The sequence below is a fragment of the Manis javanica genome, chromosome 3 (genome assembly GCF_040802235.1).
Source record: "Manis javanica isolate MJ-LG chromosome 3, MJ_LKY, whole genome shotgun sequence".
Taxonomy (NCBI): Eukaryota; Metazoa; Chordata; class Mammalia; order Pholidota; family Manidae; genus Manis; species Manis javanica.
Window position 1 is genome coordinate 197083087 of NC_133158.1, and position 23356 is coordinate 197106442.

Below are 23356 nucleotides of genomic sequence, written 5' to 3' on the forward strand. Positions count from 1 at the left end.
TTTTAGTTATATTTATTATCTTAAAGCGTTAAATACACTTAAATGTCAATACTTATTTGAGACCTTAAGCTTTTGGATAGGTTATGATGTGTTCCAACTTAAGCGCAGAAACTTTTTAGGCATGTTAATTTTTTCAGCTTAGTGGTCTTTTTCCTTGAGCATTTGAATTATACTTTTTATGACCCCACCAAAACACTTATCTAAAAAATAAAAAGAAACTTATGCTGAATATTAAAGGAGACATTCTATGGCATTCATCTGTAGATTCAGTAGATATGTCAAACGAAAATGCTAGCCAGAAACTACAGGGATGGAATGGAAGGGCTGCTACAGATATTCAATTCTTTTTAGACAAGTTTGGGTGAATTATAAATACTGTATCTGTTTAAACAAAGACTCTAAAAGGTGGGGGGGGGTGCTTTACTTTTTTTCTGACACAGTTTTGTGAATATCTCATCCTGTGTCTGAAGCCCTAGGTGCGTAGTAAGTTTGCTGGGTTCCCCCCCCCACCCCGATAGCCCCTCGTCATTACAGCTAGATAAACTGCTGTGAACTTAATTTCATCATCGCTCCCCAAGGAATTTTCATCATTCAGACAACTAAAACAAAGAAAGAGTGACCTGGCTCAAATTGCAATCACAATATATTAGTCCTTTGATCAGAATTTAGTTCATGTAATCCTGATTTGAAAAAAAGAAACTCTCCAAAGTGACTTACATTGTCCTTGTGTTTATCACTTAAGAGAAAAGAAGTGGAAGAATAAGAAACACATTAAATATTTACTAATTCAGAGGTGGGTTTGTATTAATGAAGTCTGAATTACACAGTATTTATAGAAAGGCATGTAAGTTTTGATTTATTTTGAATCATAAAGAGTAGCTGAAGAAATTACTGAAATGGCTCCAAATAAGGGTTTTCTTGGGCCTGCCTTCATCAGTAGATATGATTCATTTGTAATTTATATCAGTCTCTGTATAATGATATGGTGTCATGGTCCTCAAATATTATTTGTTGGAATATTTTTAACATATGCTTCAAAAATGTTATTATCACTGTTCAATTGATTTTTTTTTGTTTTTAATATTCAAAGGAAATTTTTAGGTTGGACCAATCAAATTTTACTGTAAAATTGGAATTAGCAGAATCTGAGTTAATGCGCTTCATTATCTTGTAAGTTAAATGGTTCCTGGAAATTTTTTTTCTATTTTTTAGAAAACAATTGAAAAAAATTGTTTTGTGTTCCAGGAAAATTGATCCAAGTGGTGTTTGGCCATTGGGATGTAGTCACTTGCCTCACTCGTTCTGAGTCATATATTGGGGGAAATTGCTACGTCCTCTCAGGCTCACGTGATGCAACCCTTCTGCTCTGGTACTGGAATGGAAAAAGCAGTGGGATTGGAGATAATCCAGGTGGTAAGTACAATTTATTATATAAGTAAATTTTTACAAGTGATGGATGAATGACAACAGTTTGCAGTAAAGTTACCTTTTTCATTCTGGTGAAAGTGAAACTGAATCAAGTTCTTAGTTATAATTTAAGAAAGGTCTAGATAGCCCTGTTATTAACATTTTATAACCATTGATAATACAAAAACTAGCATGAAATCTCATATTTCATATTATAGGTTATTCTTATGATCTGAAAATGCTAGTTCTTCATTGGAAATGGCTATTACCAAATAAAATAGAGGTGTTTCATTCATGAACAATAAGATATAAAAGAGCAATCACTTACTATGTTGCTTATTGAATTCATATTTTAAAAGAGCAAAAGAAAAATTATAATTTCATGGAAATAAAACCAGTTTTATAAAACATATGCTTTCATTTACATATTAAAAGATAGGACAGATCATAAAAGGCCAATATGAAATATTCAAATTGGTTCTTGGTTTCTCAGAAGGGAAATGAAAATGTTCACCAACAGCCTTAAACATCTTTATGAAAAACTATGCTGAAGGCAGTAAAACAAAAAAATGTGTAACCATTTAAAATTGTAATTCACAGAAGGCGAAAAAGGAAGCAGCTACCATTAAAACCAATCGCACACAGCTGCAGAAAAGAAATGGCTTTAGAAAAACACATTAAGAAGTAGGAAAAAACAATTAAAGGGACCACCTGAAAAATGAGAATTTAATTAAAATGATTATGACAACACTGACGAGTTTGGCAAGAATAGTCTTAGATTTTTACTTCATAAGGTAGAGCATTTTAGCTGCTCTTAAATATTTACAGTTTCTTAAAGCAAGTTGCAATGTATTTGGTTAAGGAAGGATCATATTGTTCCTGATTACCTGGATACTCTGGTACGTAACGTCTGCTAATCAGCCCCAAATTATGACGCAGTCTAAATAGGTTTAAGTCCATCATATTTGGGATTGACGTCTTAAAGCTGAGTTTACTAAATGTATAATATTTGTATGAACGTGAAACCTCTTTAAAAAATTTAGTCAAAAGCCAGTACAATTTTTTAAAGTATATGCAAACTATTTAATCAAAGCTGTTTCTGCTTTTTCTGCATTTTGTTTGGTGTGCTGGGTAAACACAGTTTTTGTTCCATCCTCAAATATATATATTTTAATCAAAACAAGGTAATTCCCTACACAAATAGAATGCAAAAAATAACTTCAAGGCGGTGCTGCTATGGATAATAACAGTCTTTGTGATCAGATCAAACTTAAGTCTGTGTGTCTATAAGGGCAGAGTAGTATATACATGTGTTTATTTCACATATTTACACAGACACCTCCATTTTCTGTATAATTACAGTAAAGTTTTAAAACATGTAAATTTCAGGGATTTTGTTTTTCCCTTTCTTTTGCAAAGTACTTCACAGTATGGACACTTAACCTTCTGCTCCTTTTTCCTTTCTGGCCTTTTAGGATGAGCGTTTACTTTCAATTTGTTTTATTCTGTTTCTGTAAATTCAGTTATCAAGATCCACTAAACTATCTCAGACAAACCTAGATTTGAGACAGATGATACATATACCATTTTGTTACTTACCTGAAAATGCTTAAGAACTTTCTCTTGCCTCAAATCACATAAGATGTTTCACACATACACAGCAATCCAAGTGTAAGAAGAAAATGTTTTGATTTTTACTTACTGGCGAATCAGGTTCTGTATGTTATCCACATTCATTACCAATGTGTACTCCGAGAAGTAGGTAAAGGCTTATTAGCTACACTTGTTTATAATTACTGTTCCATTTCAGAAATTTAAGTGTATTTTAAAACTAGAAATATTCACCTTTTCCAGAAGGGAGAAATATATACATTTAGATACTTTATAAATCACCCTAGAAATGGTTTTTACATGCATGTTCTCTTAAAAAATAAGTCAAGTAGGATTGACCAAACCCTAGAGTTTTGAGTACAGCACATCGAAGTTCTCAGCTTTGTTGTGGACCTTCTGTCTTGTCTGTAAAATGAAAGCAACAATAGTAAGTGACTGAAAGTGTTATCAGAAGCACTAGATGCTTAGAGCAAATAAATCACCTCCCAAACACCATCCTGTTGGCATGAGAGTATATATTATGATGTTATATTTTTCATAAAGCACTTCATCCGTACTCCCCTCATTGTCTGCAATGTGGTGGACATCAACTCCTAGTAAAGCTGGTAATGAAAAAAAAATAAAAGAACACAACAGCACTTGAATGAAAATTTTAGAAAACTGTAATGTAATCTTGACTAAATTACATTACCTTTCTCAACGTGAACCTTGTCCTTTCTGGCCCTTTTATAATGTCTGATGTTCCAATTTAATTTTGCTTTACTTTTGAAGGGTGAATCTGTAAGAAAGACAAATAGGCACTTTTTCATATAGGAGAATTTCCACAAATTCGGATAGAAAAGTGAACAAGCCAGTCGAAGCTTTTCAAAAGAAAATGATGAACAAACAAAAACAAAGACAGTTTTGCCACATGTGAACCGTGTTTAGCACATTCGTGCAAGCCGGTTTGGATTTTGTAAGCCTCTGGCTCCTTGATGGCTCCACAATGCAGCTGCTGAAGCCAGAGTTTCCAGAGGAGGACCTGTAGGTTAAGCTCATTGCTACATTGTATCTTGTGAGTGCAGTATAAGTGACCGTTAAGATATGGTCAGGCTTTTATATATATCATGTCAGTGTGGTCTATAAATGCACACAACACCTCAACTTAAATTTTTGAATTTAGACTTCCTCACTTGAAGGGAAAATAGATAAAGAAAGCTGGGCTGTTGCTTTTTCTGCACTTCATAGGTCTTATTCATTCAAGTATTTAGTTTTTTATTTGGAAAATCATGAGAATAAGCTATTGATTTTGCTTGCTAGGGCGATAAGCCTATGCCATTTTCTGCAAATTTAAGTGCTATATGTAAAGTTCATAGCTTTATCACCATTTTTTTAAAAAAAGCATGTTATCCAATATTAAAATGCACATTGCTTGGGCAAAATCAGGCTAATTCAAACTGGATAAAACATGTAATATAAATTGGGACTTGAAGAAGGTTGAGCATTTTATGAAATCTGCTTAGGTTACATTAGCCTTGTTTTCCTGTATAACAGATAGTTTTTCATTGTCTCTATTGTCTTGGGATAGTTATCTCCCATGGAATGCAATTTTCTTATTGAAAAGAAAAATTAAGATAGGATTCCATTTAGTTGTGAATTTTTTTAAATGAAATTAACTAAGGTCATGTCAGTGAAAGATATTTTCTACAGGGAGGTATCTCTCTCTGCTGTAGCCCTCTGTGTGGTTTGGGACTGAATCTTGTCCGCCAGTATGCTTTTCCTGAAATACTCATTCTTCCCTCAGAATAATGCTATGCATACTATACATTCCCAAATTTTGGAGAAAACGTTCCCCAGTGCATTCAGTTGGCACTTAAATACTTCACACTTTGAACTGATCTCATAAGCAAGATAAAAATTTATAAATACTATTTATCCACTATTTTTATCTTGCATTAGTAGATCATAAACTTCAAATTAAATGCTGATTAAGCATTTAAAAGTAAATATTTGTTAAGTATTTTTAGGCATCTTAGTAATTTTTTTAAAACCACAGTTGATTAGCTTAGAAGCAAATGGTTGCTGACTCTGAGAGTGTTGCATGTATTTGTGCGTGTAGTATTTCAGTAAAGTAGTTTTCCATTCTCACATTCTGTTTTTGATTTGATTGAAAGGTGGCATTTTTTTTTTCCTCTTTGCAATCAGACATACTAATCTATGTCAGCTTTCTCTTTTGTTGGAATGGCGTCTAATGAAAAAAAAAAACGAAGTTTTTTTCATAACAACAAGATTCTGTTCTTTAAGAATATTTCAGCGCCGTTAATTAGAAAGGAGGTTTTATTAACCATAAGGCTAGCATTAACAGACCACAGAGCTGTTTTTTAAAGTACTGTATGCAATAGCTGCCCTGCTCTGCTCTGTCTAAAACTTCACTTTGTTATACTCTCATCAATCACTTAAGTCATTACCGTAAATCCTACTGTTGTTAATTTTACTAGTATCACCCTAATGAGACATTCGTGCTATAATTAAAAATGAATTCTAACATTCAGGCATTCTAAATTTTTTTTGAATGAATTTAGAATGATCTTGCCATAAGACCGTAAATGCCACTGATATACATAGACTACTCATCAAGACTGTAAGAAAAGTAGTATCATAATATGTCCAGGTGTGACTTATTTACTAGTTGCCTCTGTGCACATGTGCTTATGCATATGTATATTTTTGTGCACTTACTTAGGAATTATGTTCTTTTTATCGCAAAGCATAATAGGTTTTACTGAAGCTACTGATAAATCCTTATTCTTTGTGTTGCCAAAATATAGGTGGATGTAACACAAACAGTATTATTGTCCGTAAGTAGGCGTCCTAGAGCGCCATCTGCTGGATGCGTTTGGGGACTTACTGTTGACAAATTTGAAAATCAGAACTTGATGGGACAGGTGCACTTTGTTTTTAATGGCCTGTCATGTGTTATTTATGGGTCACAAATGCCAAGATATGTACTTTATGTCGAACTGTATTAGTTTGTAAAAGAAATCACTTTCTTCTTTTGCTCCACCCTAACCTTTGCTCACTTATTATAATGCCTATCGTTTTTGAACCTAAAAGTAAAATATATATATATATATATATATTTTAAGGAAAAGGAAGCACAGTATATGCCTAATAAAATAAAGCATCACTTCGTCATGAGATGAACTCTTACCCTATAGATGACAGGTCTTCAGTAAGTTATAGTTGGAGGCAATTGTTCAGATGATATTTTAACTTTAGGTGCCTTATGTTCACAAGACTCTGACTATGAAAACAAGGCTTGAAACAAGAAGCCTTTTTATACCTGTGGTATGACTCTTGATCTGAATCTTTGTCAGGAGCATGAGTCCATGCACATATATCATCCAGAGCTTTCCTTGTGGCCTGGCATTTGGTGTCCACCATTGCACTAACCCTAAGATTGCCCTGTATTTTTCTTCTTCCTTGAAGAATTTGTCAAGTAGGGTTTGAAGCAGTATGTTGGCAGTGTTCAAGTTCAGGTGACATTAAAACTACATCTATGAAATTCTCCAGAAGGTCCAGGATGTTTAGTGCCCCATGATGTAATGCAGGCCCTCGAGTTCCAGCAAAACAACTCTGTATTTACTGCTTGTAACTAATAGTATATGTGGTAAAAGGAATTATATTCATATGGCAAATGAATACAACCTTAATGTGCACCATATGCAGAGTGGTAGGGTGATGTGCCAATATATCACATTTATTTACCTTGTTTAGTTGCAGAGAAAAATGGCTGTACCATACAGCCGGAGGCTGTAGCCATATAAATATGAGAACAAAAGAACTGATGATTTATGCCCTCGAAACTATCTTCATATGTAGACTTCACCAATGCCACACCAAAGAGAGTTGTTTGCCTAATACTTTAGGCTTAGATAGGAAATTTAATTTCAGACATTGGCTGGAATTAATCTAAGAAGATACAAATTCCCTCTAGTCGACTAAGGTTCTTAAAATGTTGAATGTGTCTTCTTTTACTTAATTGAGGCTGAATATACTCTGAAATTACAAGCTGCTTCCTTTATCGTTTTTGAACCTAAAAGTAGGATTCTTCTGCTTTTAGAATATTGCATAAGGGAGAGAGAGTGTGTGTGAGACATTATTGTATAAACTACAAAGAGTATTTAATTAAGACCTCCTGGAACAACACATTAGACTGACTTTGCCACCTTCCAAGAAATTCATTTCATTAGAGAAATTGTATGGTGGTTTTGTGCACATGTAGCTCATATTGTACTTTAGGTATTCCTGAGAATTTATGAAAGGAAGCCCATTTTTATGTGAAATTAAGTACTTAAATGCCTCAACTGGTTTATTTTACAAAGCAACAATTGCCCTGTTTTTTAAAGTAGTTTTTCTCATATTCAAATAGGTTTGGTCAGACTTCAGATTTGGGGTTTGAAGTGTTTGTAGGAAAGAAGAATCCTTAGAATTCTTTCTGCTTCTTGTGCCTTAAGGTTCATGATTTTTGAGCTCTTTAGCTTTTATTCTTGTGCTTGTAACTTTCTACACCTGAAAGGTTGCTTTAGTCCCGTGGGGTGAGTAGGGGCATGATGTTTTGTTTGTTTTAATTGCAATCCAACAGACATAACACTGTATTGGTTTGAAGTGTGTATGACTCAATATATGTATATATCATGAAATATTACTGCAATATATCTAGCTAACGTCCTTCACTATACATCCTGTGATGTGAACCTTTAAAATCTACTCTCTTAGCAACTTTCAAATACACAGCACAGTATTATTAACTACAGTCACCATGCTGTACGTTAAACCTCTGGGACTTATTTATTTTATAACTGGAAATTTGTACCTTTGGACTACCTCTGCCCATTTTGTCCAATCCCCCTCCTGCACACCTCTAACTGCATCCCCTCCTTGGACAACCACCAGTTTCTTCTCTGTATATGTAAGTTCATTTGCTTTTTGTTTTTAATTTTTAATTTTACATTCCTCATATAAGTGAGATCATAATGGTATTTGTCTTTCTGTCTCTGGTTTATTTCACTTATTATAATGCCCTCAGGGTCCATCCATGTTGTCACAAATGGCAGTTCTTTCCTTTATAACAGCTGAATAGTATTCCATTGATAGTCTATATCATTTTATTCATTAATCCATCAGTGGACACTTAGGTTGTTTCCATGTCTTGGCTATTATAAATAATGCTGCAGAAAATATGGGGGTGCGGATATCTTCTCAAGTTAGTGTTTTCATTTCCTTTAGATAAATACCTAGAGGTGGACTTGCTGGATCATATGGTGTTCCTATTTTTAATTTTTTGATGAACCTCCATACAGTTGTCCGTAGTGGCTGCACCAGTCTGTGGGCTCACTGACAGTGCCCCAGGGCTCCCTTTTCTCCACATCTTTGCCAGCACTTGTTATTTCTTGTCTTGTTGATAACAGCTATTCTAACAGGCATGAAGTGATATCTCATTGTGGTTTTGATTTGCATTTCCCTGATGATTAGCAATACCGAGCACCTTTCATGTACCTGTTGGCCCACCTGTATGTCTTTTTTTTTGATAAATACCTACTCAGATCCTCTGCCCATTTTTTAAATCAGATTTTCTAAACTTCATTAATTTTTTTTCACTATTGCATCTTTATATATTTTGGATATGAACTTATCAGTATATGATGTGCAAATATTTTCTCCCATTCCACAGGTTGCCTTTTCATTTTGTTGATGGTTTTCTTTGCTGCAGCTTTTTAGTTTGGCATAGTCCCACCTGCTCTGGTTTGGTTTGGCTTTACTTTTGCTGCCTTGGTTTCGGTGCCAGATCCAGGGTGTTCCTGATAGCTGAAGATGTGAGGACCATCTGCAGTTTTTGTTAGTGCCTTACTTATGTATCTTTAACAAAGGAACTTTAAAAATATTAACAAAGACACATTACAAAGAGTTGCGTGTGACCTGGGTATTTAAAACTTTTTAATTTCAGTTACTATTCATCAGAATCCTACTCCTGATGTACATATCAGAAAATATGGACATTTTATTTTAATAACTATCTGCATTCTTTTTGAAGGCAGAATTTGATAAGGCTTATTATGTTGCTGGACACCCATATATAGTAACATGAGCTATCAACGAATTAGAGCCAAAGACGAGCCCCTATGTGGGGAATCAGCAAATGAAAAAAAATCTCAAGAGAGGAAAAAGAAATTTAGTTTAGTGTAGTTTGATATGTCCACATAATGAAATACTGTACAGCCATAATGTGTTATGAATCTGTGATAGTGACATGGAAAGATACGCTCTCTGTATTATTTAGGGTAAAGGTCATCAAACTACATGTACGATGAAATATGTTAGATATCTGGGTCTGTGTGTCTACTGTTACTAATACTGGAGGATACTGGGTGCTCACCACCTGCCTGGCACTGTCCTAAGCACTTTACATTGTAACTCATGAATCCTCCGAGTAGTCCTTTGGGACTGTTACTGCCCTTGTTTTATAGGTGAAGCACAGAGAGATTATAAATATGCTTGTACCTGCCCTGAGCCTTGCGGATGGTGTGTGTTACTAGACCTGTGCGAACCTGCCCAGAGGAGGACACACAGCAATGATGAACCTAGGTCCAGACTTGGGCGCTACAGTCCAGAGGCACCATTCTTAACCACTAAACTATTTTAATTTTACTTAATTGGTGGACCATCAGCTATAGAGAATTTGATTCAACCCTGGCACTAAAGCACTCAGTATTTGGAAAGGACAATGTAGAAATATTTTTGTTATAGTGAGTTCTTACGTTAGTGTATGTCTGATAGGATTTTGTGATTTTTAAGTATTTATTATTTATTAGAATTACACAATTTAAGGTTATACTATAAGTATACAATTGTAGGTACATACAAACCCATTTTCTAATGTAATTTAGAGGATACAAATTTTTATGTAAATATGTATCAATATTATCTCAATCACAGAGAAGAGAAAGGTTATAAACCAAGAACTTAACAATTGATTTTTGTATCAATATTATGTCATCTTGCATTAATAATTCTAACAGTATTTAGAAGAGGAAGCTACCAAAACTAACTATCTGATTGTTGTCACCCCTAAGTGCAGGTGTGGCTTATTTTCTATAGTCTATATGTTTAACCAAATTAACAGATTTTCAACAAAGAGACATGATGGATAGAGAGGAGAGGAAGGGTTGGTGGAGATGGAATGAACAGAACAAATTTCAAATAGCTTCTTTTTACATAATTGTAGTGTTTTAATTACCATTGAAAAATTAGGAAGTTAATGGGAAAGGTTCAAAAACATCTAACAGCTAACTTCATTTCCTCTACAGAAAAGCCATTGCCATTCTTGATATACCATTATGGTGAGCCACAGGAGAAAGCCTAGTATTCAATTTTCACATGGTTTTTTTCTCGAGAAATGTTTTGTAGAAATCAAAATGTAGTTAAATGGAACAAAAGGCATGTGCAAAACACAAGTATCCATCTGTAGAAAATGACTTGCACATATTATGTAATATTTAGATTTTAAATAATCTATATACACATAATAACTTATGTATTTAGGCTCTTAAACTTACATTTTCTTTCAAAATGAGTACTGAAATGATTTTTTTTAACAAAGTCGGGTTTCTTATTTGTTTTACTTCTCTATGAAGTCAGCTGGTATTAGATTTTAGTACTGTGGAAAATTATATTTTTTTATTTAAGGACTTTATTAATTGACATTATTCATTTTGTATAAAAATTCAGTTGTAACAAATAGTTTGGACTTCAGTACAGCCTTTTGACCTTTTCAGGTATAGATATTCACAATTGGCAGATTTATAGTAAGGTGAATAAAAGCCTGACCCAATGACCATTTAAAATCAAGACATTTATAAATATAAGGCCATATTGCATTTGCCTGCCTGCTTCTACAGTGCATTGTGTATAAAATGCCCAATAAATGTTTGAACGAAAGAGTAAAGGGAAGTATGAGTAAACAAATGGGAAATACTAACTTCTGGCCCAGGAGTCATCTAAACTAAGTATTAATTGGAAGAACTAATTTTATTTCTATAAAACTAAAAAAGGGAAAATGTTGACCCACACTTCATTTCATATCAGATGGTATGAAAAAAATGGTAAAAGAATGGAGGGGATATTCTCTCTTCTAATAACATACTTAAACTGCTAATGAGAACTTTGCAGGACATTTTTAAATAATTTAATTTTCAGAAGACTGAGAGGATGATGCCAAAAATACCAAGAACCTTATTTTTTTTTTTTAATGTAATTCAAAGTTTGTCAGAAATAGATGTCAGGTCTATTTTTACCTGGGTTATTAATCTCCTTTGCTTTAATGGAGACAGATCTTTTGAAATATTTTCTCATTGGATATTTATGAACAGGATACTAGAGAAATTACTGTTTGTTCTCCTCTTTCAGGAATAACTTTAAGTGGCTCAGAGTCCATTTGTTGGAGAAAGACACTTAGTGTTATGAAGGCACCAAAGAAACACATTTAATAAAAACGTTTGTTATTCTGCCTAATGGTGTAAAGCATTTCACCTAAAATTTATAATCATAGGTCCACCGTAAGTGCTACCTGGATATTAGGGACCTCTTGTGCTGCTTAAATGCCAGTTGCGTCTGTAACAGTGCCTGTTAGGTTAGCACTGATGCTCAGAATTCATACTGAGAAAAGCACATCTGTAGGAACTGGTGCGTCCTGGTGTTCTTGGCAGGCTTTGGACTGTCTTTAATCTCCTCTGACTTGTTCATCTTCTTTAAGGCCATCCATAAAGATGCACTGAGTATCCTTTTCAACCTTTGGGTAGGATTTGCATCAGTAGTCATAAACCTGCTCTCCGGACAAAGACACCCTTTCCTTTGAAGTAATTGCTCAGGCTTTTCAAAGCAGTCCAAGAAGTCTATCCTCTTTCTCTTTTTATTTTTCTCTAAGAAGGGTTTGAAGTGTAGCCCCTTAAACTAGCAGCAAGATAAATTTTTCTCTCAGCTTTATTGAAAGCCATGACAATTTTTCAAGCAGTAAGACTTTAAAAGGTTCTTAAGGGAATCTGTTCTGCTTTATGATCTAGCTTTTGGTAGATCCTCCTATCTCAGAAAGCGAAAGTTGAGACTTTGTGTGTGCATGAACTACTACAAATTTTTATCAAAGAATTAGCCTGATATTTTTCAGGAGACATTTTTTTCCTTCTTTTTATTCGGTTTAGAGACATCAGTGAGAGATACCGATCGTTTTGGGGTATTTGAAAAAGTAACATATGGCCGAGTATTGTCTTATTTGAGCTCATTTCCCTCCCTAGGTATAAACTCTGTGGGCTGGTAAGAGGTTGGGAAGGACAGATTTCGGTGAGTGGTACAATGACAAGGAGTTATGTGGCTTCTAGATTTTGTTTCTAGGCTTTCCAAATAGAAAGACACAAATCTGGAGGGGTTTTGTCTCTCTCCTTTCAGCAGGATGTTATTGCTTGTGCTCAGGATCCAGGGTGATGTGTACAGTGTAACATCAGAGAGGTAAATAGATTCTGTAAACCACACAGAAATGTATTCTGCCTCTGATTATCCCCTCTACCCTATTAATTTCATCTCAAGTGGTTCCCAAAATATCTGTTGAATTTAAACAGTTTAGACCTGTTGGATTTAAGTCCCATAGCGTATCATTCTATTTGCTATAGTGAAATTTTAAGATTTTAAACATTTGGTTTATTAGAACTAGTCAAAACCCATCAGCTATTATTTTGAACAGATACTTGATGAGCAACTCTAAAGAACACTTGATCTGCACAGCAGATAATAAAGAGAGCACACGGTTTGGTCTTTAAGCAAGACTAAAAATAGCTTTTCTTGAAGGAATTTATCCCTCTCCTTATATTGTTTGTGAATTTTTAGAGGCCATTCACGTGCATTCCTAAAGGGCGGGAAGTTATGTAGCTCAGTCTTTTACTGTGTTAGTGAAGTGTTTGTGAAGCCAGTTACCTGAAAAGATTCCAGCGATCATGTCTACCCTTATGCTTTTAATTTGTTGTTTTTCTCTTCCTTTCCTCTTCTTCCCCCCATACCTCCCCCTGTATTTCCTGAACTGTCTAACTTGCTTCCTGGGTTAGAGAACATTTTATTTAGAGATCAGGTTCTAGGAAAAGAAAAATCTTTTCAGTTTTGAAATTATGCGTCTGTGTGTGTGTGTGTGTGTGTGTGTGCGCGCGCGCGTGTTTGTGCGCTCATTTGTGGAGGTGGAAATGATTGGTACAGTATGAATTATTGGAAACTGATATTTTGGAAGTAAAGCATACTTATAAAAATCTTAATTATGAGTTTGCAAAAAAGGATGCTTTTACATCTTAACCCACTTCATGGGGCTAATTGTGAGGCTTCCTAAACTCTACCTTTATAGTCATAGAAAATTCACAGTATTTCAACTCATTTACACTAAAGAAAGAAGTGCAATTGACGGCAATCTCACTGCCTTCCCACGTTCCTTAGAAAATATTCTTAGATCCAGAAAACAAAATGTTAGCACTGACATGCTCAGGTGGCGGAGTCCCTTGGGCGCCCACTCCCCACCTGCCCTTGGTGTCCTCGGGCTAACACCTGGGGGTTTTCAGTTGCCATCAATGTTCCCTCCAGCCTCCCCTCTTCACTGGAGAACTCCGAGAGGGTTCTAGTTGAAACAGCTCTTACCCCTCCGTAAAGGGTAATTATGAAAACATAAAAGGAACAATCACGCTGAAAATGTGTTCCTTACATCTGAATGATTTTAATTCTTGATTTTAAAAACTGTTGCCAATAGATACAATTAGGCATTAATTTCAATTGGGCAGTATTTTTGTGGACTGTAGAACATTTTGGAAAAAGGGGAAATTATGAATCTGGGCTAATGTATCTGTAACTTTTTTAAACATTTATTTCTGATTTTTGTGGCAGGACTTATCTCAAACAGAAATTACATTATTTGCTTCTTTTCTTTAAAAATTTCCAAAATGTGTGTGTTTTTTAAGGAATTGTAGTTGATCTTGTAACAAATTCTTTTTGGTTTAGAAAACGTCAAGTGAACTTTGTAATTAAGGTGGGATTCCCTCCACAAAGAGGTTTCTAAACTTTGAATCAGATGAAGCCAAGCCCCTTTCCACTTATCCCCTTGCCTTTTAATGTCATTTGAGGCCTCCTTCTGTCACTGGACACAAAGGCCTGTTCCAGTGGCTGCAGCATGTGGCACTGTGCATGTAGTACAAGGTTTGATATGATGCACATTTACTTTAATCTCACTCAGAAGTATCTGTAGTCACCAAGCCGTAGAGGACCCTGGGGACGCAGCTGTGCAGTACAGGCCACAGAGGATGCATTGTGATAATGACGTGTAATGGAGACCCACACAGTAACTGTGGCTGCAGTGAGTGCAGTTGGGCGGGAAGTGCAAGCGAGGCCCCTATCCTCCCGGGAGAGGCCCCCACCTGAGTTTGGCTGTGGATCTCTGTGCATTCAGTAAAAACTGTATTTGCCTCGCAAGGACAGCAGGTTTCCACTGCGTTTTCCCTGGCCGGCCTGCCTTCTCCAGAGCAGGTGACTGTTCCGAGGACTGTCAAGGGTCTAGGGTTAGAATGACAGGTTACCCTCTTCCACAGTTCCACAGCTACTTCTAGTGACCCACTTTCTGGGCACATCGGCCCCCTTTGGATTACACAGTGTCATTTATCAATCATACTATAAAAGCCATCCAAATCAAGAAAATCTTATAATGCCAACAGAATCCTGCACTCTAGTCCCATTTATAAAGGCTTTTTGTGTCTTTGTCCTTAGAGATTATAAGAGTAGAGGACTGCAAATGGTATTCCTCGGGCTGACTATGGAATGCGGCTCATCCTGTGGTCTGGCACAACTAAAACTACAAAGGAAATCAAGCCCGTTATTGTTTTGTCTGTCTGTGCCGAGGGGTGCGTTGCTTATTAGCCAACCACAGTTTGTTTCTTTCTCATTTGGGACTGAAATAGAGGATGACTTATACCTGTGAAAATGTTTTGAAATATCTTCCATTAGTTGGATGCCTCTCCCTGGGTCCCCCTTCTTCAGGCCTCTCCTCTAATGTTCATTTGCTCTCAGTAAAGAGCTCTCATGTAAGAGTTTATTTCTCTGCTGTTCTTTGAGTGAACCATAGGAAAACACACTTGGTGAGATTCATATGTCAGGAAATGCAAAGCTTGGTAAAGATGATAAGTGTTTCAGAGGGGCGCTCGGTCCATCTTCACTGTGACAGGGTCTCTGCGGCCCACGAGGAGGAAGATAGGCAGGGGCCACCTTTCTGTGAAATGTGAATAAAGCCAAGGTCGTCCCTACTTGTATACTCATCCATCCATAAATCATCTCATCAAGCAGCTTATATTTATGTTTGGACCATATCTGAGGCATTTTATAACATGGATCTTTGTCTTATTTTACTCTGAGTTTTCAGCCATTGTTGTTTGATAATCCATAAGGATTAGAAATTTAGCGACATGTGGTCCTCAAACTATATTATATAATTTGAATCTAGTCTTAAAATAGGATTTTTGGACGCATCCTCAAACTATAAATGAACAGTTTAGGCGTTATGGGAGCTAGGAACAAGTTGTGGATTATTTGAGTAGAAGGAGAAAAGCCCCTGTGTGAACTTGGATTGATTTGTTCTTCCTGTTTTTTCCTGAAGGTGAGACCACCACTCCTCGGGCCATGCTGACAGGCCACGACTATGAGATCACCTGTGCTGCTGTCTGTGCTGAGCTCGGCCTGGTGCTAAGTGGTTCAAAAGGTAAACCTGTGGTGTCTTCATAAAATGCATGCATTTTGTAGCGTCTTCTAGTAACAAGTTAACCAAGATGACTTTGGTACTTTGTTCTCTAAAAATGAATGCTGTCTGTTGTGGTAGCCATGAGCCACGGAGGACTATTCAGCTGAAATAAAAAGTTCAGCTCCTTGGTGGCACTAGCCACATTTTAGGTGCTCGATATTGACACACGGTGGTTACCATGCTTGGCAGCACAGATACAGAACATTTCCATCATCGCAGAAAGTTCCGTTTCACAGCATTGCTCCAAAGAGTGAGGCAGGAACAAGGAACATCTTCGTATGTTGTTTATTCTGCTGGACTGTGGGCTGGTTCCATCTCACACCTGGGTGGAAGCTCCTGACCTAGTCTGTTTCAACTTGCAAATCTCAGAAGTAGGCTGGACCCAGGACAGCACTGGGAATGGCGTGGAGATACTCCACTGGTCCACTGGGAGGTTTGCCCTGGTAAAGGTCAACAGGCATTTAGGCCACTGATACTAAACATGTTTTCAGAGAGCACACGCAACTCAGGATGTGACTGGGAGCAAAGCTCTTCCCGATTCATTGCTTATTCCATGGTAACAGACTGTCCAGCTCTCTGTGTCCCTGCCCTCAACTGAAGGTCTAGAACACAGGAAAAAGTCTTGCAATCTCCTCTTTTACACTTATCTGAAAGGGAGTTTGTGTCGCTTTATCTGTATCTTGAACTATAATGCTTAGGCTAGCTAACAACTAATTAAATATTCAAAGATTGAATTTAAAATTTTTGTTGGTCAAAATAATGAAATAATAATGATAGCAAGAATTCTAAATTACACTGTTTTTTTATGTCTTATACCCAGTGATTTTATATATCCTGAGTAAACGTGTTCTTGGACAATACGGGAACCAAACTAGATGTAGAAAATGAACCTATCTTATCACAGGTTGTCCTTGGTTTACGTGGTGGTACAGGACCGTAAAAACTTCCATGTAAGCTGAAACCATGCAGGGGATCTTCATAATCAGTAGGAAAAATGATGATTGTTCATGGTCTTTAAAAACTTCTGTCAAAACATTAAAAATTCTCTTAGTTGTATACACACACACACACATATATATAGACATAAAAAAATAGAAATCACATTTACTTAATGCACTAATTTAAAACATTAGAAACATTGAGAATTAAATAATTTTTTTCTTTGTGAGAAACTTCTCAGGAGGACTTTGAGCAGTGCTTGCCACCTTCCTTTTGTATAACTTCAGGAGCTTGAGTGTTTTCTGTGACCAGGTGCTATATTCTTTCCTGTTTGGATCAGCTTCCAACATTTTATCATCTGTACTTTCATGTTCTGAAATACCCCAAAGGGTTCCTTTCATGGGGAGGTTTTGCTGGCATCAGTTCTTAGGGAGCATCACCATTTTTGTTGCAACCCCTTTCCTCATTCCTGCCCCTAAGTTCACCTTCAGTGATGTCCTCTGGATGCCTACAACCCAGGGCTCAGCAATGCCCACATCCCCGCAGGCAGCGCTTTCCTCCAGAGCCCCATTTAGACTCCATTCACATTTCTCGCTTAGCTTTACCCCTGTCCATTTCCTTAGCGCAGTCTCACCTCTCTTGGCCAATCACCCTCTTCTGATGATATGTTTTTGTCAAATGTCATGTGGGTTTACCCCTGGAGAGGAGGAGGTACCAACTGCACAGTTGGCCATGTGTGCGTGAACGAGTAGCACACGTGCAGGGACCGCTCCGGACAGCCTGGAAAGAGGTGACACGGTTGGTCACTGATATGATGCACGCCTGCTATGTACATAGTGATTTATAGACTGAGGAGCTCTTGCCAAGTGTGAACTTTAAAGTCACGGTGATAACTGACATTTGAGCCGTGCTGTTGAGGGCTGGTGTCAGTTCAAGACTGATAAGTAACTGAAATGCTGAGAACACAAAAAGCTTATAAAACTCCCCAAGTGGTCAAGAAAAAGCTGAGTGCCGTATGTGCGGAAGAACGTGCTTTTAGCGGTCAAGTGGGGCTGAGGCCTGAGAAACCCCAGAGAGCAGCCCACATACACTCCACTCCCCTCTTGCTGACCCGGACATCTGGTAGGACTTGCCCGTCACATGGCAGGTCCGGTCACCCGCGTCCTCTCCGCTGCGTGTGGCTGGCACTGGGCAGGGATGGAAACGCCCTGCTGTGTGTGGGCCCGTGTGCAGCGCCCTGGCCTCGACAGCCTCCGGGGCCCCGCCTGGGGATCTGGGAGCGGGGGCTGCCGCTGCTCACGTGGGGAGCAGCGGGAAGTGCGGTCAATGCCCAGGAGAGGTGGCAGAGGGGTCTCTAGATGAACATGCCTGGGGGGCCAGGCGCTGGCCTGCCAGGGACTTTCTCTCATTGTAAAGCAGTGAGCAGTGGGGCGCCCGAGGCCGAGGCCCCAGAAGCCGCCCGAGAGCGCTCCCCGTGCCGGCCCGCGGGACGGCCGCCATCGGCACGGGAGGCGCGGCACGGGGACTCTCTGCGGGTTTGATGGCAGCTCAGCCTTCCTGAAAGCTCGTCTAGGATTTGAAATTTGCCCTGCTCTTTTATGTATTCCTCCCATTTTTATCATCTATTGGCATAGTGACTTTCGTAAAGTAACTTCCTGTCTCTTAAGGAGAGGAGGACCTGACATGTATGACTCGATTTCTCCTCCAAGTGGAAGGTGAGATCTGGCGGCATACAGAGGAGACTTCACAAAGTAACCTATGTAAGATACACAGTTAATTGTGTAAGGCGTTCTACAACTGCAGTGTGCTGTGATCCGTCTGATCTGCAGTCCAGATTCAGATCACATTTGCTCTCATTAAAAAATTTAATTTGGCCTTTTATTTCTCCCTTTCTTAGAAGGCCCGTGTCTCATACATTCCATGAATGGGGACTTGTTGAGGACTTTGGAGGGCCCAGAAAACTGTCTGAAACCGAAACTCATTCAAGCCTCAAGAGAGGGGCATTGTGTGATATTTTATGAGAACGGCGGCTTCTGTACATTCAGCGTGAATGGAAAACTGCAGGCCGCTGTGGAGACGGATGATAACATAAGGGTGAGTGCGCCGCAGACGGCTTTCTGGACTTCAGCCGCCCCGCAGGTGGCCGAGAAGGGAGGGGGGTCACTGAGGAGACCTCTGGTTCGGTGTCTCCGAGGGCCTGTCCTCCACACCAGAAGAAGATCATTAGGTTGCCCCTGGACGAGACTCGTGCACCTCGCAGACCGCAGCCTGTCCCGGCTGGGCCGACGGCATGCTCGGCCGGAAAGCTCTGTGCCCGAGACCCTTATGGGAGGCCCTGGACGATCCTTCAGCAGAAGAGGTTTTCTTAAAGTCTTGTGAAATGAACCTGGGTAGCCTTCAAAGGCACTGCTCAGCTTTTTTCATATTTTTATCTGAGGAAGTTAACTGCACGTTGTTGTTTTCCAAGTACCAACGCCAGGGAGAGCCTTGAGGTGGAGTGTACCTAAAGCCGGTGCCTCTTGACCCCTGGGCTGATGGACGGTGGCGGTGGGAGGATTGTGGCTGTTCAGGATCAGAATCGAAGTGCAGACCTGACTTCCTTCTGGGTAACAGGACCAAACCTTGCCGAGTACACAGGACCTCAGATCAGTATGCGAACTCGACACCTTTCCCCCCTTGGTGATGCTACATCTTCCGGGTCTTGCTTCATTTGCAGGCCAGGGCTCCATAAGTAGGAGAGGTTGGAGAGAAGGGTAAGGGCTGCTCTTCGGAGAGGCCGGTTTTCAAGGTCCTCCTTTTCTCACCACCCGATGTGCAGGAGCAGGTTAGGGTAAAGTGAGGCTGTGGTGCCCCTGCATTTTCCAGGACGGGGTGGGGAGAATGTGAACGGGGACAGTGAGGAGGCCCGAGCCTGCCGGGGGCGGGGTAAGGGCCCAGAGGCCTGTGCGCTCCGAGTAGCCGCAGGCCGGCGCCTGCCGTTTTCCTCACTGCTGTTCCCGACCCAGGGTAGCTGAGGGCACTTCCAGTCTCCGGTTTCTCGGATGCAGTCTGATCACCCCCTTCTCTCCGGTAAATACTGGGGTCAGGAAGTATTAAAGACCGAAAAACCGTATGGATAGATTACATGGATGAAATCAAGGGCACTAGCTGCTCCGGTAGCCCAGGACCGATCCCTGACGCAGTGGATGGCTTTCTTCTCCATCACCCCACCCCTGTGAGTTGCTGCATTGCCCTCTGACAGCCTCCGCCACAGAGGCACGCACATACTTGGCTTTTATTTTTCCCTTCCTTCTGATACTTCATTTAAACCAAGTACATATCAGACTATTTTTGCTTTTCTCTTTTTCTTTACAATAATGATGTTGATAATCTGTCACTTTGAGCTGCAATTATGTTGTCAGCTACAGTAATAAATCTACAAGATAATTTGAAATCTCTCACTCGCTAAAACAATACATGTGGCGTTTCAGCCAGTACCAAAGGCTCTGGCAGGCTCCTTGCGGCAGTAGCAGGGACGCTTTCTGCAGACTGTCCGTACACACATGCTTTTCCTCTGCCCTAGAGCCATCATTTTTTTCCCTCTGTAATCTTTCCCACTGGACTTCAGGCTTAAACAATCCGTTGCCTTTTCCCAGCACTCCTGCACTTCATCTGCTAACCTGCAACTGTGTGATTAAAGTGAGTTTGCCTAAAACAAGCACAACCTGCCCACAGCCCCAGAGACCAGCAGCATCTCTCAGCTAACTGCTTCAGATAGGAAGGAAGGAAACCACAGGCTGGGAATGAGAGACATCACAGAGCAGAAACTTCCAGCTCCATCCTGCTCCAGTCTGAGCCTGCTGTATAACGGAAACCATGGAAACAAAATAGTCATCAGCTCAGACCAGAAATTAAGTTCCTTTGAAATACCAAGAACCCTGCAGGCAGGCAGGCAGGCAGCCTGGGGAACCTCTGTGCTAATCAAGGCTTCCCACCTGTTTTTATTTAGATGCCAGATTGTTCAGTGGCATTTGCTTAACATATCACAGCACATCAACGAGGCAGTGTTTGGATGGCTTAATGAATAACTTAAATTTAAGTGGGCGACCTATACAGAGCAGTGAATTTATTTTAAAGAGTATAACCACCGGTTCACTCACAGGAACTCAATTCTTGGCTTTTCTTGAGGAAGCTGTGTTGTAGGATGTGATCACCCCCGAAGCCCGCTACAGACTGCTGGTACCGTCTTAAACACCAGTGCGGCCACAGCATTGTCCAGGACACTCAGGACTTCAGAGGATGAGATGAACATGTCTCTGGGGCCCTCTTAAAATCTAGAGTCTCAACCCGACCTGAATATATTAGAATTAAGAATTATGTGAATTATGTGAGTGAGTGCTGGTTGGGTGGAAAATAGGGCGCCATCCGATAAACGCTGCCTTCTCCCACCTCCAGGGCATTGATGGGTTCCTCGTGAGAAAGGCCAAGAAGCCTTTTCTTCACCTTAGTAGGCACCTAGCTTATTAAAATGTTTTGGATGCTGATAAACGTATAATCTTTAAAGTCCCGATTTTACTTAATTCCAGACAGAACAGGATTAGAGATTCTTTACCAGAACAAATAGTTAAAGATTAATTTTAATTTATGTTTAATATAAACATTTATCTAGTAAAAAGCCTCCAGGATAAACTCAAGTGAACTAGTCATAGGCTAAGAGATTTTCATCAGCTGAACTGTGAGTGTAATAAACAATTATTTGTCCTAGTCTGCATTGTAATTCCCAGAAGCTCCCCCTAGAGATTGCCATTTCTTAAATGAATGGGGGAAGAAGGTAAGATTTTTACTTACATTGAAAAAAATCGTTCCATTTGTATTTAGTTAAATTTAGAGAAAACTTCTTATATGTAACTATCTTCCACACATGGGTTTTTATTTGATCTATTTTTGTGTTGAGTGTTGAGAATAAACTATCTAAGAAACCACAAGTTTGTATTTACATGAACGAATTGAATGGCTATGAAACAATTCTATGATTTAAAAAAAAAATTTCGTCAAAGGGTAGGCTAAAGACTTAAGCAGCAGTACTAAAACACTGAGTGCAGAACAGTGTAATACGATTTCAGAAGTCAGATTTCTTTCTGGCTTGCTAGCACCATCTCAGTTGTGTATTCCCACATTCACTGTGTCCAGGTAGACATAAGATGACAAGTGTTTGCAGTAACTTCTAGAACTCCCAATGTCACCTAGCTAAAGAAAGGAAATATCTATATCTTAACAAGCTAGGGAAAGAAGGTTTGGAGCGAAATGGGCAGGAGAGGAGGGGTAATAGGATTAGCTCTTAGAGTAAGGAGGGACCGTTTACATTAGGAGGTGACAAACTTTTACTGCGAAAGGACATAGTACATACTTTAGGCTTCATAGGCATTAAGTAGCCATAAACGAATGGGTATAGCTGTGTTATAGGTTAAATAAACCTTATTTGTGGGCACTGAAATTTGGAATTCGTATAATTTTCATGTCATGAAATATTTTTCTTTTGACATTTTTCAACCATTAAAAAATGTAAAAAGTCATACAAAAACAGGCAGAGGTCTGCATTTGGCCCGTTTTACAGGACTAAAGAGCAAATGCCATGTCCACCCTTTCTGTTCAGTACCAGCAGGAAGCAGTCAGTCCTGGGCAAGAAGAAAATGCTTCATCACCCTGGAAGTGGTGGTTTTCTACCAAGTCATCTTCCCAACTACTGTAAAAATCCAGCAGGCCTAGTGAAGGTGCTGAGGCTGTTGGTCATCTCCTGTGAGGCCACAGCCCCAAAGGCAGCATTCTCTTTTGGGGCCTGTGAGGCCAGCTAGCCTGTCACTCACCTTGCTTGGTACAAAATGGGCTTAGCACGTCCACAGTACAGCTGAAGAAACGCCAGGAGGCTCCTTGTTTTCGTGTGCTGGTTCTACACACTACACCTATTTATGTAGTATTTATAGAACTGGAAGTGTTAGCCACCTCCTTAAAAAAAAAATTAAGTACTGCCTAACTGTCCATTTCATTTTTGAGAAACGGCAGAAGCTTTTTACAACTCATAATTTCCTAAAAACTCTTCAGGCACATGTACATGCTCTCTCCCTGTGCAGCAGCAGCTGGCATTGTGTAGCAGTTCATCAAACACCGGGTGTGGGCCGACATGTCCCTAGAGCCATGGCTCTACTGAAGGTTGCTTTGTCTCACAGGCCATCCAGATGAGCCGGGACGGGCAGTACCTGCTCACAGGAGGAGACAATGGTGTGGTCATGGTCTGGCAGGTGTCTGACCTCAAGCAGCTCTTTGCCTATCCAGGGTGCGATGCCGGCATCCGGGCCATGGCCCTGTCTTACGACCAGAGGTAACACCGATATCGCGGGCGGTATTAAAAATGCAGGAGTCTTTTTAAGTGGGCTGATGGGTGGGTTGGGTTGTGAGGGTCACCTGTATAATCAAAAAAGCCAATGAATATTGGGGTTCCCAAATTACTTTCTTAAAAAGTGTGATTTTTATTTTTCTGATGGCATTGCCACTCTTGGACAAAGGCTGAATTTTTCAGTAATA

The 23356-nt window shown here is 39.3% G+C and overlaps 1 protein-coding gene across 2 annotated transcripts in view; it reads left to right on the top strand.

Moving 5' to 3' along the window:
• The window catches only part of LRBA (LPS responsive beige-like anchor protein), a 740236-nt gene that overhangs the window by 711558 nt on the left and 5322 nt on the right, over positions 1-23356 (top strand). For both annotated transcript variants that reach the window (XM_037024623.2, XM_017650128.3), the window contains 4 exons: positions 1246-1413; positions 15719-15820; positions 18696-18892; positions 23002-23153. In XM_037024623.2, the coding sequence (XP_036880518.2) occupies positions 1246-1413; positions 15719-15820; positions 18696-18892; positions 23002-23153 (619 nt within the window). The remainder of the gene's footprint in view (positions 1-1245; positions 1414-15718; positions 15821-18695; positions 18893-23001; positions 23154-23356) is intronic.